This window comes from Ostrea edulis, chromosome 7, assembly GCF_947568905.1.
Source record: "Ostrea edulis chromosome 7, xbOstEdul1.1, whole genome shotgun sequence".
NCBI lineage: Eukaryota > Metazoa > Mollusca > Bivalvia > Ostreida > Ostreidae > Ostrea > Ostrea edulis.
Window position 1 is genome coordinate 11,961,885 of NC_079170.1, and position 13,131 is coordinate 11,975,015.

At 33.3% G+C, this 13,131-nt stretch overlaps 1 protein-coding gene and 1 long non-coding RNA gene across 2 annotated transcripts in view; one reads left to right on the top strand and one right to left on the bottom strand.

Annotated features, from left to right (window-relative positions):
• Positions 1–1,578: 1,578 nt before the first annotated feature.
• On the top strand, positions 1,579–7,131 carry LOC125656823 (uncharacterized). The gene is made up of 6 exons (XR_008796625.1): positions 1,579–2,051; positions 2,184–2,245; positions 2,365–2,601; positions 2,757–2,841; positions 6,418–6,514; positions 6,665–7,131. It is a non-coding gene; the product is annotated as an uncharacterized LOC125656823 (long non-coding RNA).
• A 4,596-nt stretch (positions 7,132–11,727) lies between these two features.
• LOC130048591 (angiopoietin-1-like) overlaps positions 11,728–13,131 on the bottom strand; it is a 29,437-nt gene continuing 28,033 nt past the window's right edge. The window contains exon 4 of the mRNA XM_056145561.1: positions 11,728–12,044. Within this exon, the coding sequence (XP_056001536.1) occupies positions 11,728–12,044 (317 nt within the window). The remainder of the gene's footprint in view (positions 12,045–13,131) is intronic.

Consider the following 13,131-nt stretch of genomic DNA (forward strand, 5'->3'; position numbering starts at 1 on the left):
TGTAAAGGAAAGTGTTCACTTGATAAGCAAAAATTCAAGGAGTGAATAAAACGATATTTCAAAAATTTCGACCGCAGCAATGTCTTCTATGTTGTTTTTAGTACCAAATAGTAAATTTTCGTACTAAAATACCAATAACTGTAGAAGTGTTCAGTTGCAGGTGGGAAGTTAAGGTGTTCATTTGACACGCGTTACACGTATGTGTGTTTGTGTGTGTGTGTGTGTGTGTGTGTGTGTTTAAAGAAAATATTCTTTTGAAAATTGTTCTGCTTGCAGTGGTGTTCCCAGATTTATTTTTTATTTTGGCTGTTGCATCCTTGGTCAAATGTGACAAAATTTTACCTGTTGATCAACATTGTAATCGAAGTTACTTTGTACACAGGAGAACTGAAAATAGGTAAGTATCTAGAATCATTGTCATTCTATCAAGTCCCAATCTAAATTTCAAAAGAAACAAGAAATAAAGTATGTGAAATATCATGGCGCGGCCTTCATCTCAATATCTAAATATATTGACTACGTTTTATCTGTTAACAATATACATTGTCTTCCATATGTCGAATCCATATATCCCAATTAAAACCAGAGAAGCGATTTTTTTCTCTCTCTAATTCCCGATTTATCAGAAATCATTGCATAACATGTTAGAGACGTGACTTTATTATTTTTACTTAATTGTTTAGTATGTCTATGGCTTCTCCAATCCCAGATTTGTCAGAGAACAGAAGCATTGTCTTTAAACAATGTTTTGTTTGTTTAAAATTTCTAAACCGATGTCAGCAATTCTTATTTACATGTCTATATAACATAATAATCCTTCTAAGATAAAAAAAAAAAAAAAAAAGTAATCAGTATCCGTTTTTTATGTTAAAAGCATCTGAGTTTATTTATTTTAAAAATACATTTGCTTGATCTTAAACAGAGAAGTTGCTGGAAGTGACAATGTACACAGAATGAAGTATAAACTATCCATTGTAGAGTCATGGAAAAATAACAGAGACAGTAAGTTTTAAGAATGATACTGAATTATAAATATTTGTAATTAGATTGATTTTTTCGTTTATAAAATAAGAATTATGGGCCACCGGAAGACTAAACAGGCACTTGTAATTTCATCATGAATGGCGGAGATAACGAACATTGATCAATCTCATAACTCCTATAAGGAATATAAATAAAGAGCTGGGAAACACGGGGCCCTGAATTGTTATCAAATTTCCTACAGAAAGGTCAGTTTGCTTATTTTGCACCTTTTTGGAGAAAGTAATTTACAGAAACATGTTGATCTTTACAAAGAATTAATGTTAACGTTTACACACAAGTTACAAAATTATCAATAAGGACAATGTTAGGCTTGTTTATGGTCACGATTTGGAAAGTCATCTTTTACAAAATCGCTGGTAACGCAGTTGAGCATCATTATAATGATGATACCTTCGATATGCAAATTAAGATCTGTCGAATTTATTTATTGTGCAAACGTAAATGTTTCTTAAAACGTGTACGATGTTTTGACTCGAGTCCTAAGCACATGAGGAAGTGTTTGATTGTACATCTTTATGAAAATTAGGAGAAAGAACGACGGATGTCTGGAAATGTATAATGGACAATGAATGCAATATTGTAAGAAGACAACCCACTCCGAATTCTCAACAGATCTGCACGTGTAGAGGGAGCAGAGGTCCTGAACTATGTGTTACAGTTAGATGCAAACATAATTCAGTACAGACTCAAGGAATTAAATCGATCTGTAAATATGGTATTTCAAAAGCCTTTAATTGCTCACGAACCTTGCAAAATAGCAACAAAACTGAATACACCAATACCAGTGAATACAAAAATGACACTATTAAAATTCTTCAAGAAGGTAAGATTTTTAAAAACATGCTTTAACAATTAGAGTATGTTTAGGCATAAATTTTCTGCTTATGTACATCATTTCCAATGAAAAATATAAAATATACTCTGTCCATTATAGTTCGAATCAAAGATTGTTGTTCCCTTTGTGCGGACCTTGCTAAGAAAAGAATCCATAAGGATGAAAACACGCTGTAAGTAGTGTATTCAGGTTTATAGGAGTTATTTGTTGTGTTTCAGAATTCAATACTTAATTTTAGTCAATATTTCACCTACCTTTCATTATCATGCATTGAATTCAAGCAATACCTTCGTTAACATTGCAGCATCTCAAATCAGAGTCAGAATACAATTTTACTTGATAGATGCATCTTCGTTACAACTTTTGGTATGTATATTGTTTAAACAGGTACATTTAACTCACATACTCAAAATATATATTCAATCTAATTTAATTCAATAATAATTAAACGTAGCAATGCATTGCTGAATGATTACATTTTACAGCGTATTCGAAGCAGATTTTTGATATCATCGACAAATGCAGTGATGAGAAAAGTTGCCAAGTATTTGTAAACGAGCATAGGCATTTTGGTACTCTATTATGTATACTTCTACATTAACAGTCGATTTGTATCGTCCTGAAATGTGAATTAAATCTCAAACCTAACGACCACGCTATAGACAGAAACTCTGCATTAGGAAGAAGGACGTCACTGACAACAATTTGGAACCAGTGGTTAGGTAGATATTTTGTAAACATTATTTGAAAACAAGTTCTGTTATCAAGATGTACGGGTTTTTAATGTAATCATGTTCCTAAAAATGGATTTTAAGTGCTAATATAGTATAACTATACTTATGATATTGATTTTCCTCTTTGTTGAATCTCTTCCTAGAGGAAATCCTGCTCGTCTGTACTGGAGCTGTACTGTTGAGTGGAATAATGGGGTTCCTGATTGGAGTACGTTGTTCATGCTGCAGGTTTGTGATATCCATAATTTGTATATAGCAGGATTAGAATCAAATAGAGCCTACCAATGAATGAAGAATCTCAGGAAAATAGAATCCCCACTTCCGTCATTTAATTAATATGAGTCCACGGGAAAATCGTAACAATTCATTTCCTATAGACTTCAATACTAACCTTTGGTCCTCCTACTAATTAACTATATTCATCATCATCATCAATCCACTTCGTCCCATGGGGGACATAGGGCGGCTATAGTGGCTTTCAATCTCCCTCTGTCTTGTGCAATGGTCTTAGCTTCTCCCCAGGTCTTGCCAATTTTCTTCAGGTCTGATGTTAATACCCTGCGCCAGGTGTTCTTTGGCCGTCCCCTCGTTCTCTGTTTGTGATATTCAGTGACGTTGTATATAGCAGGGTTAGTATCAATGAAGAATTTCAGAAAAACGACATTTCCATTTTCTTCACATAACACACAACTGGCACGGACATACTAATATACCCCGTAACCCTTTTAATCGGAAGGGCTTTGGATTCTTTTGACCACTTGTATATGCTTGACTTGGGCATGGATCAAGATATTTGAAACTTAAGTTGAGTTTGAATATTTCAATTCACTCACACACCTTTACAAAGAGCAAGGGACGTTATTGGCCAAAATCGGCTGCGGTTCTAAACCGACAATAATTTGCAGATAGGAAAGTGACATTTTCTCTCGATTCATCCATATATAATATATACCATTTACCTGTTGCAGATTTTGCGAAAATAGCGCTGCAATTGCGTTGTTAACTTGGTCGCTGTCTTCTGACGGTCGCTTTTTTGGAACGACGTCATCGTCTCATTGACGGTGTAGGATTTACAGTCCCCTGATTCTTCCAAAATATGTTTCTAAAGTTACAATTTTAACTCTTTACATGAACTGTTCGTTATCTTCATCTTTCATGAAAATTATTAAAAACAAAGACAATTAAATACTGGTATGCTATGTTAAATACATTATGCATTCACATGTAACTTTTTCATGTGCATAGACATTTTGCAAGATGATCTTATGTATGCGTGTAACGTCAGATGGTGTACTGATGGTGTATTGTACAGCAAATATATTTTGTAAAGTATATACATCCTTGTTTATATCTCTACATTCCCCTAAATCGTCAACAATTAGTAGTTCCAAAACTCTCTCTCTCCCCCTATCTCTTTCCATATAGGATCCATTTTTTATGAATGACATAAGTCGATGGGCATGTCATTGCTGAGCGTTGCTTAGTTTTACGGATGTATTTAAACACATCAAATTAATGGTTTGATTGGACATACTTATGAAATCGCAAAGTAGGTAAACGTGTATGGGGTTAAATGAAGGAACAGTTTGCTTCAGCTAAATAACGTGCAATATATTTACTTCGTGTAAAACAGCCGATTTCCGCATTCATTCTTTATTAAATTCATATTGTTCACAGCCATCAACTGATACCATATTAATATTGAAAGACGAATATTAACGGATAATCAAACATACAAATCATTGATCTGGTTTTTGTATCTAGAAGTGTTTATTTTTTAAGTATGTTAATATTTTATTTGAAATGAACCGATTTCGCTAAAAAAAAAAAAACTGTTTAGCGTATACCCATGGCGTCATAATGAAATATTACGTCACTTTCATGTAATTGAGATAAGAATTACGCCTAGTTGTGTAAATAAAAAGAGTTATTAAAAATAATATGAAAGTTGAAAAAATGAACCAAATATAGGGCAGGTTTAAATGGAGATTAAAAAGGGTTGCGTAACTTTTGGAATAAGGTAGTGCAGGTGTATTTTGTGGAAAGGCCTATTAGGAGGGAGAAATTGAATAGTAAGGGACAGAAGAAACCCTTTCATGACATATTCTGGTGATGAAATTATTGACACATTTCGTTTACGAAAGGTGTGCGTAATGGAATCATTCAATGACATTGGTGAATATTTGGAAGCAAAAGAAGATATTGTCAATTTCTCCTCTCAATCATTGATTGTATCGCAATATTTTGGAACTGGCTGTTTTCTATGAGTGTCTGGAGATTTTTTCAGAGTTCACAAACGACTTTTTATATAATGAAAAGTGGAATGTACTATCATATATATACAAGGATAACATTTTGTTGCCGACAGGAAGTAAAGTTCAAGAACTTCAAAGAGGGTTTATGAACTATAGCGGAATTCAAGGCATCATAGGTACAATTTAGATTATACACTAATTCCCATCTAATCATCCGGAGTTGACAGAACAAAACTGTTCCGGAACAGGATAGTATTTTTAAATGTCCAGGCAATTGGTAATGATGATACAATGGTTACAAATGTGACGGTAAGATGACATGGGATATCATGGCAATCGCATCCTTGAAAACAGTGTTTGTGCTTTGTTCGATAGAAATGACATTCGTGGAATTTAATATGAAGATAATGAATACCATTCGGAGCCTTACTTGGTATCACCCTTCCTAACTTGTCCAACACTCTAGGGATCCGTTTTGACTTTACACTATGTAAAAGTCAAGTTAATATTGTTCTGATTTTTTTCAATTATATTTTTCTCTAACATGGATAAGTTTTGGTAAAACTTTTTTTTCTATCGTTCGGATAAAGAAAACAATGAACCAAGCTTAAGGTAAGAAAGAGCTGATTCACAATTCAGCATCTCACCAAAGCTACAGGCATGTAAGTGGTCATTTATGTATCACTCACATTCTCTTAATTACATGATTGATACTATTTTCATTAATGAAATACCAAAGGGTTTTTATACTGAACTATAAGTGAAATGTCCACAGAGCTCTTAGGGTGGGTCGATCCTTATGTGACTTATCAATATTAATGGTTAAAAGTGGGAAAATTCTATTAATTTCCACTATATATAGTTTAACCTAATCAATAACCATAGAAAATGTGCATGTTGCCACCCTTTTAAAGATGTCAGACATACAAAAACAGAAGTATATATCAACATAAAAAAATCACACATTTTAGTTAAACAAGATGATGAAAATTAATAAAAACTTGTTGAAATGAGTTTTTGTTAAATGTCAACAGTGTAAGAAAACTGATAATTCATAGATATCTAAAAATTAATTGTGGATATTAGGCATATCATTGTGTCATAGACATGCAGTAGAAGAAATTCCATCATAGGAGTTATTGCCCTTGACAACATTTTTAAAATTATAAATTATTGATTATCTATCGAAAATAAAAACTTTTTTCAGTTTCAAAAGTTTACCAATTTTTGTTTATCTTATTCAGTGGAAAAATTCCTCTGAAAGATATATTTCAATCATGCGCAAAATTTAATTAGATAAAGATCTTCTGACATCACATGAGGATCGATCAATCTTAAGGCCACAATGTTAGGGAAACTAGGCGAGTTCCTGGCAATTCTAAATTTATGATTACTCCTTTGAATATTGTCGCTCAGAGTCACCACCCTAGAAAATAATTCATTAATAAAGAAAAAAAAAAATAGTCGATACATGTTTTCCAAATAGACTAACAACATAACCAGTATATTGAACACAAGATATGAGATTTTGTTGTTATTTAACTTTCAGAAAGAAGACGACCAAAAGACATAAAGCAGAAACATCAATATCTTTAAATTCCGAACTTTACGCAGAAATTGCCGAAGTTTCAAACGAAACATCCAAGGTGAGAATGAAGTCCGACTTATGGTATTAAATAGCGTACTTGATTTAGGTGTATTTTGTTAGGATCGTGACAACGTTTTACAGTATACTTTATGATATATCAAAATGAAGTTCATAATAATTCATTAGTGATATTTAGATGTTGTTTTAGGATCCAGAGCAAAGCAGTCCAAATCAAATTCAAATAGATGCATCAAGGCCGGATAACGATGTCAGACCTCCGTGTGATTGTAATCAAAGAAGTAACAGTGAATACGACTACAGTCACGTGTACAACATTCTACAACCAAATTACGGCTCCAAAAGGCTTTCTCATCCTGATTTTAGTTCACTAACAACCTTAGAAATGACGTATTCCTATCAGCAATGTCGAAGTCTACAAAATATTTCAGACAAGCATCGTATACAGAGGGAAGGGGCGTCAAGATTATCTCTCTGAAGTAACTTCAGTATGAACTACCAAATGTAGTTGATACAAATCCAATATCAAGGACCGAAGTGAGCATTGTCATGTATCGTAGTATACCATTTATTTAGGTAATTACCTAAACTTGTTATAGTATATCCCATTATGATATAATGCAGAACTTTACCCAATATGTTCATCGTACTCACAAAAACTAAATGTAAATATGCATCGAGTGTTGTGTTCCTTTTAGTCAATTTTATGACAAAGGGGGTGCTTTCAGCTTTTCCATCATCAACGTTACATACCTCATCTATGTACCAATATTCCATTTTCACCTGCATATTGTGTTTAAATCCATCAACTCATTCGATACACAAGACCTTCTTTTGCGTATGATGAACGGTGGAGATAACGAACAGTGATCAATCTCATAGCTCCTACAAGCAATACAAAATAGATAGCTGGGCAAACACAGACCCCTGGACACACCAGAGGGGGGATCAGGTACCTAGGAGGAGTAAGTAACCCCTGTCGATGTGTTTTTAAATCGAGGCAGGCTACTGACAAACAAGTTGCTGTTACAGGGGTTTAAACAATCTCGTTTAAAGTCAGCATTTCACAACTTCTATGATCGTTATAACGATATAGTTTGCAGTGCAACTTATCAGTGGGTCAACTGCGGTCTGACGTGTTTCATATCGATCGCTAGGCCAGTTTTGGCACACTGCTTTTGACTGCGGATTACTCCATTTACCTGAACAAGATATAAGGCGCACTGTCGGTATGACCGGTCATCAAGGGATGTTTACTCCTCCTACGCATCTGACCCCACCTCTGATGTGTCAAGAAGACCGTGTTACCCCAATTCTCTAATTTCGCAATGCTTATAACAAGTATGAGATTGATCACTATTCATTATTTTCACTGTTCATTTAGATGAACGATAACGTCCGCGATCCTTTTGGTTTTAATCTTCAACGACCTGACATTTTTTGTTTTTTACAATCTTCTAACCCATATTTGACAAACATTTTGCTGACTTTGATATTGAAAAGACATTAGAAAATCTGAGTTAGATTAGATAACCATGAAAAAAACCCATTAGATTGATCACGAAAAACAACCCAAGGCTACTATCATAGCAACCGTTATCCCATAACTGATTTGGACTTCTCTAATTTTAAACTATTGACTGAAGAAGTTAACACAATTCAGCTACGGCACAGATTTTAAGATGCAAACACTCGTATAAGACTAACACCCAGAATATATGCATTTCGTTTCCCCTTATTAACAACAGTCCGTGGATTTGGGAAGTGGAGAATATTGAAATCATCCTACTATCCCTGGAAACAATTCAAACATTTAAAACTCCAATGGCTATTGGATATGTTGACCAATTTGTTTCACAAGTTCAGAGGAGTAGCCCAACTTGTACATAAAGGAGTCAGAAAGACAGACTCCCCGTTGGCTACTGGAGAACCCGTCTCTCTACCCCTCATTTGCACTCACGGACACTGCCACATTTTCCCTAACTATATAAGTAAACAACCGCGTCTATATATACGAATGATATGACACACAGTGCTGAGTTGTAGGAATGTATATATTAATACTGTATCCCTGCGCATTTCAAAACTAATTCATTATCAAAATTCCATTCGAGTGGCACATTTCCGTAATTATTATCATACAAGCTGCAACTGGCGGTTAATAAATTGAAAAATAAAAGAACAAACTGAACAACATATCTGTGATTCTATGAATATGATTTCATTGAATCAGAGTGGATCTGAAGTTAAAAATGGTGGGCGGTTAAATCAACAGAAAATATCGATTTATGAATTATCGTTCTTTTCTAACTGAAACTGTAATTATCTACCAAAGCTATGTGTCATAGGGAATTTTGTATTTCTAATGTATAAGCTGCATGTATATCTGGAAATAAATTGTCTATAAACAGAGCATCTCTAAAAGATGAGGGGTATTTCATTCAAGGAATAAAAGTCATTTTTCATCATTCTATACGATACAAAGTAAGTTGAGGCAGTTCATCTGGATTATAAACCGCAAAGTTGTCTAAAAGATAGCATAAGCTGTTCCATTTTACTTTAGACCTATATCGTATTAAAAATAAGTACAAATCACTTTTAATGCTTATAATGTAATCAAGGTATTCCATGTATAATGAAAGGATAATGAACAATTTTCAAGGATTTAGATCAACTTAAAAGTTTATTGTTAAATAATGATGAAAGTGAAGCAGATGAAATTCACATGACTAGTAAACGATTAGAAGCTGATCTTATTGCACTTAAGACTTTTTGGAAGAGTTATTTGCCCTTTGTAAAAATAAGAAAAACTAATTTTCTAAAACTGTGTGCGGTCAATGATTAATTTTATTTCATATATTCATAAAAATAAAGTGTATGTAACTTTCTACCAAAAGATTAGTATGAAAATATAATTTGTTTTTAAAATATTGTAATAAAACATGCTTTTCCCATATACCTCAATGTTAAATTCTGGGTGAAATAAATCAAGCAGTAAACAAAATTTTGAAAATTCCTATGGTGGATTATTTTTATTTGATGAACCCTTCAAAATGATACCATGATTACAAATATTCCACCATCCATTTATTAGATATGAAATATGGTCATTATACATTGAATACCTTAAGTAAGTCGCATTTGATATTATTTTATAAATAATTATAAAGACAATATGAATTCCATATGGCGCGGACCAATATCGCTGTGACAGGGAAATGCAAACAGGACAGCCAAACGTATTGTGACGTAATTCCGAGGATGTCATAAAGCAGGGCTAAACGGCAGTTTTTTTTCTACGATATAGCTAATGTTGTAAAGTCAAGTGAACCAATGAAATTGCATGTTACAAGTAAAATTAGGCTAAATTATGCGCCTACTATATAATATATCCACTTCAGCTCCTATGCATGGTTGAATCCATGTTCTGAGGAACCAAATCTGCTAACAGTGTGTGATCAGAGCGCTGGGCTGCTCTACCATTTAGGTAAGTTAATAAAACTTGCTTTCGATGACGATGAAAGTCTTGCTAAACTGTCACACGCTACACGGTCATTGAGAATGGAAATGATTTGACGTAAATGTACATGTAAGACGATCATACAATATATATACTGCATTTGGAATATTTTAGTAAGCATGAAAACTCTTAAATAAACATAGTTGTCCTATTGGAATAAATATTTAATAGAAGGCATGAAATACATACAAAAACATCAATTATTCACACATGACATAATATATGTACATGTAACTACATGTAACTACAATAAAACATAATTAAATTTAGAATAACAATTCGTAAAAAGATCAAAATATTTTTCCATCCATGCAGAATAGTGAATTGCAACAAAGTTTGACCAATACATGTCGTTTATAAGGTCATCATTAGTACACGAGCCTTACAAATTCTCCCGATAGGATAGCAATTCTAACTTAAAACATACACTTTGAAATGACATTACAGTGTTTTACCAAATGTTACATAACCTATTATTTTTCCAGTTGCAATACTCAGTCGGTGAGCAGAAACCCCAAACAGGAGCATTGTCGTTTCATACAAATAATCAATGCGTTGCAGTGGCTTACAATGCGTTACAGATACCTACATGTTTTGTGTATATATATCTCCAAAATTCTTTTTAACTAAAGTATATATATATATATATATATATATATATATATATATATATATATACATGTATCGTTAATAAACATGTGTACAGTGAAACCTTGAAGCCCAGCTTTTAAGTTCATGGTGCATTTCAGTAAACCATCAATCATTACCAGACTTTTCACAACTACATGAGATACGTTTCAAAACGTGGGTAGTTGTGTGCATAAACGGTGTATAGTTTCATATAGTATAAAATACATATCCATAGATGCTGAATATCGATACTAAATAATATATGCAACAAATAAAAATAACGATATATTTTGTAAATTAAAGAATACAAAATTGTGATTGGATTGGGCATTATGATTAATTAAAATATAAAAGCAATCAGACAAAATTGAATTTCATTGAGCTATTCCTCACATCTGGAGACTACTTGCTAAATAATCGTTTTTATCTCGGAATACCCCCACAATAATTTTCATTAATATTCTTTATCAATCAAAATGCCTAGTAGGCGAAATATTCCAAGAATTGTGAGATGTGTAACGTAATGTTGTTAGCATGCGTCAGAATATATCATAATGATGGCAGAAGTGAGGTTTAGTATTTGTACCAAACAAGAATTACAACTGATTATCAACAATAAATCTAATCTTAACACCAAACCGGTTATTAACTGATTAAGAAAACGAAAATTTTACTTCGAAATTATCTGAGTGGATGAAATTCGGGAAGTTTGAAAAATAATTGCCAGTGTTTAAATAACGTCTGAAACGTGCTTCAGTATGATGAAGCCGTTATGGGAAGTTCCGGAAATAGCAAATTTATGGCACTCTCGACAAAAACGCTATCTCCTTTGAAAGCTCTGTCAAATCGAGAAATAGATATGTGTTTCCCATTTCCATCATATCTAATCTATTACCTTATTTCAGTGGCTTATTCTGGAAAATAAAACTATTCGGAAGGCATAAAATGCCAAAATATTTCAAGCCAAATGTTTGAGGAATTAAGATGCATTAACAAATGGAAAATATATAGGAATTATTTATTCCAAACTATCGCTAAAATCAAATAATAGTTTTATAATTGATAACCAACAATTAAAAAGCACGTGGAAATGTTTAGTTTTTTTATAATTCTTGTAGAAAAATCCAAAACAATAGGTTCCCCCTGCCATTCCTCGATACCGACTTTGACCTTGTCGTTTTCCCATAACTTCTTTTTACCATCATAACTGTTTCCCTAATCAATGCTCCACCTCCAATCTTAGGATACCAAGGCTGTATCCATGACGACGACCCGTAAAGGTCATGACAAGAATTATGCCACCATCCTCCGAGATGTTTATTAGCACAGCTGCCAGGATGTCTATCATTGTCTCGATCTTTTGTGGAAAACCTCATGCCGTTTAATTTGCCACCGGATGGTACCTTTATCATCCTGTCTCCTAGAAGAAATAGAGTTTGCAATAAATCTTGACATAAGTATATACTTTCATAATACCATGAACAATCACCTGAATATATAGAATTACAGTGAAAACTGCCTAATCCGGCACATGTGTAATCCGTTTCACTAGATACTCCGACTGTTGTTTTCATTCTCAATTTCATATTTTCATTATCCTTTACACGGTTTATTGCGGAACAACGTGTATTTCCACAAATATTTGACTCTCGGCGCATGTTGGATTAAACAGAGTTCACTGTACTGTGACATTTGATTAAGGGCAGTAGAGACTAGAAAGAATTGTTTGAATAAGTGAAATAAATCATGCATGACTTATCATTACTAAAATGGATCTCTGTCCCAAAATAAACCGCTTGGATTCCTCTTTTTTTCTTTTATTTTGACCCAAATCGTATATTCTTATCGGGATGGCGGGGGGTTAAACAAGTATCTGTCAACATCACTTAATTACGTTCCCCTAACAAAGTTTGTGAAAATATTGCTATTATTAAGGCATTCCTTGTCTAACAGTACACCTTATGGTAAGGTTTTTTTTCTTCTTGTTTTAAATGAATGTTGTGCACGGGATTTTTCGGATTAGCGTCATCCGATTTATGTGGGTTTTTTTTCAGGAATGATAGATCTTCTCAAAACCTCGATAAGGTTGTTTTCGATTTTGGATATGTCTCTCATCATGTAATATATTGACTTTTGTCCAACTTTTTGAGGGTCACTTTGTCTTTTAGTGTTCTCGGAAACTATCAACTATATCAATTTGAATTTTTCATGGATTTTAGAAGAAACTCGGTAGATGTGATGTACGGTATTACAATTTCTCCATTCCAAAAAGCACCGGAACTCGCTAGATTTTTTGTGCAATTTTTCATATATTTCCGTTAACATATTTCTATACAAAGATAATTTGCAAACAAATATAAGTTGTCGATAATGATGAGATATATTTGCCGATACCCAATTTTATGGGCCAGTTTCTAAACTAAAGGGCGGAGAGGAGAAAGAAGTATTTTCTAAATATCTTAAAAAGCTAAAATGTCTTAAGCATTATTGAAGCAAGTTGTTTGTCG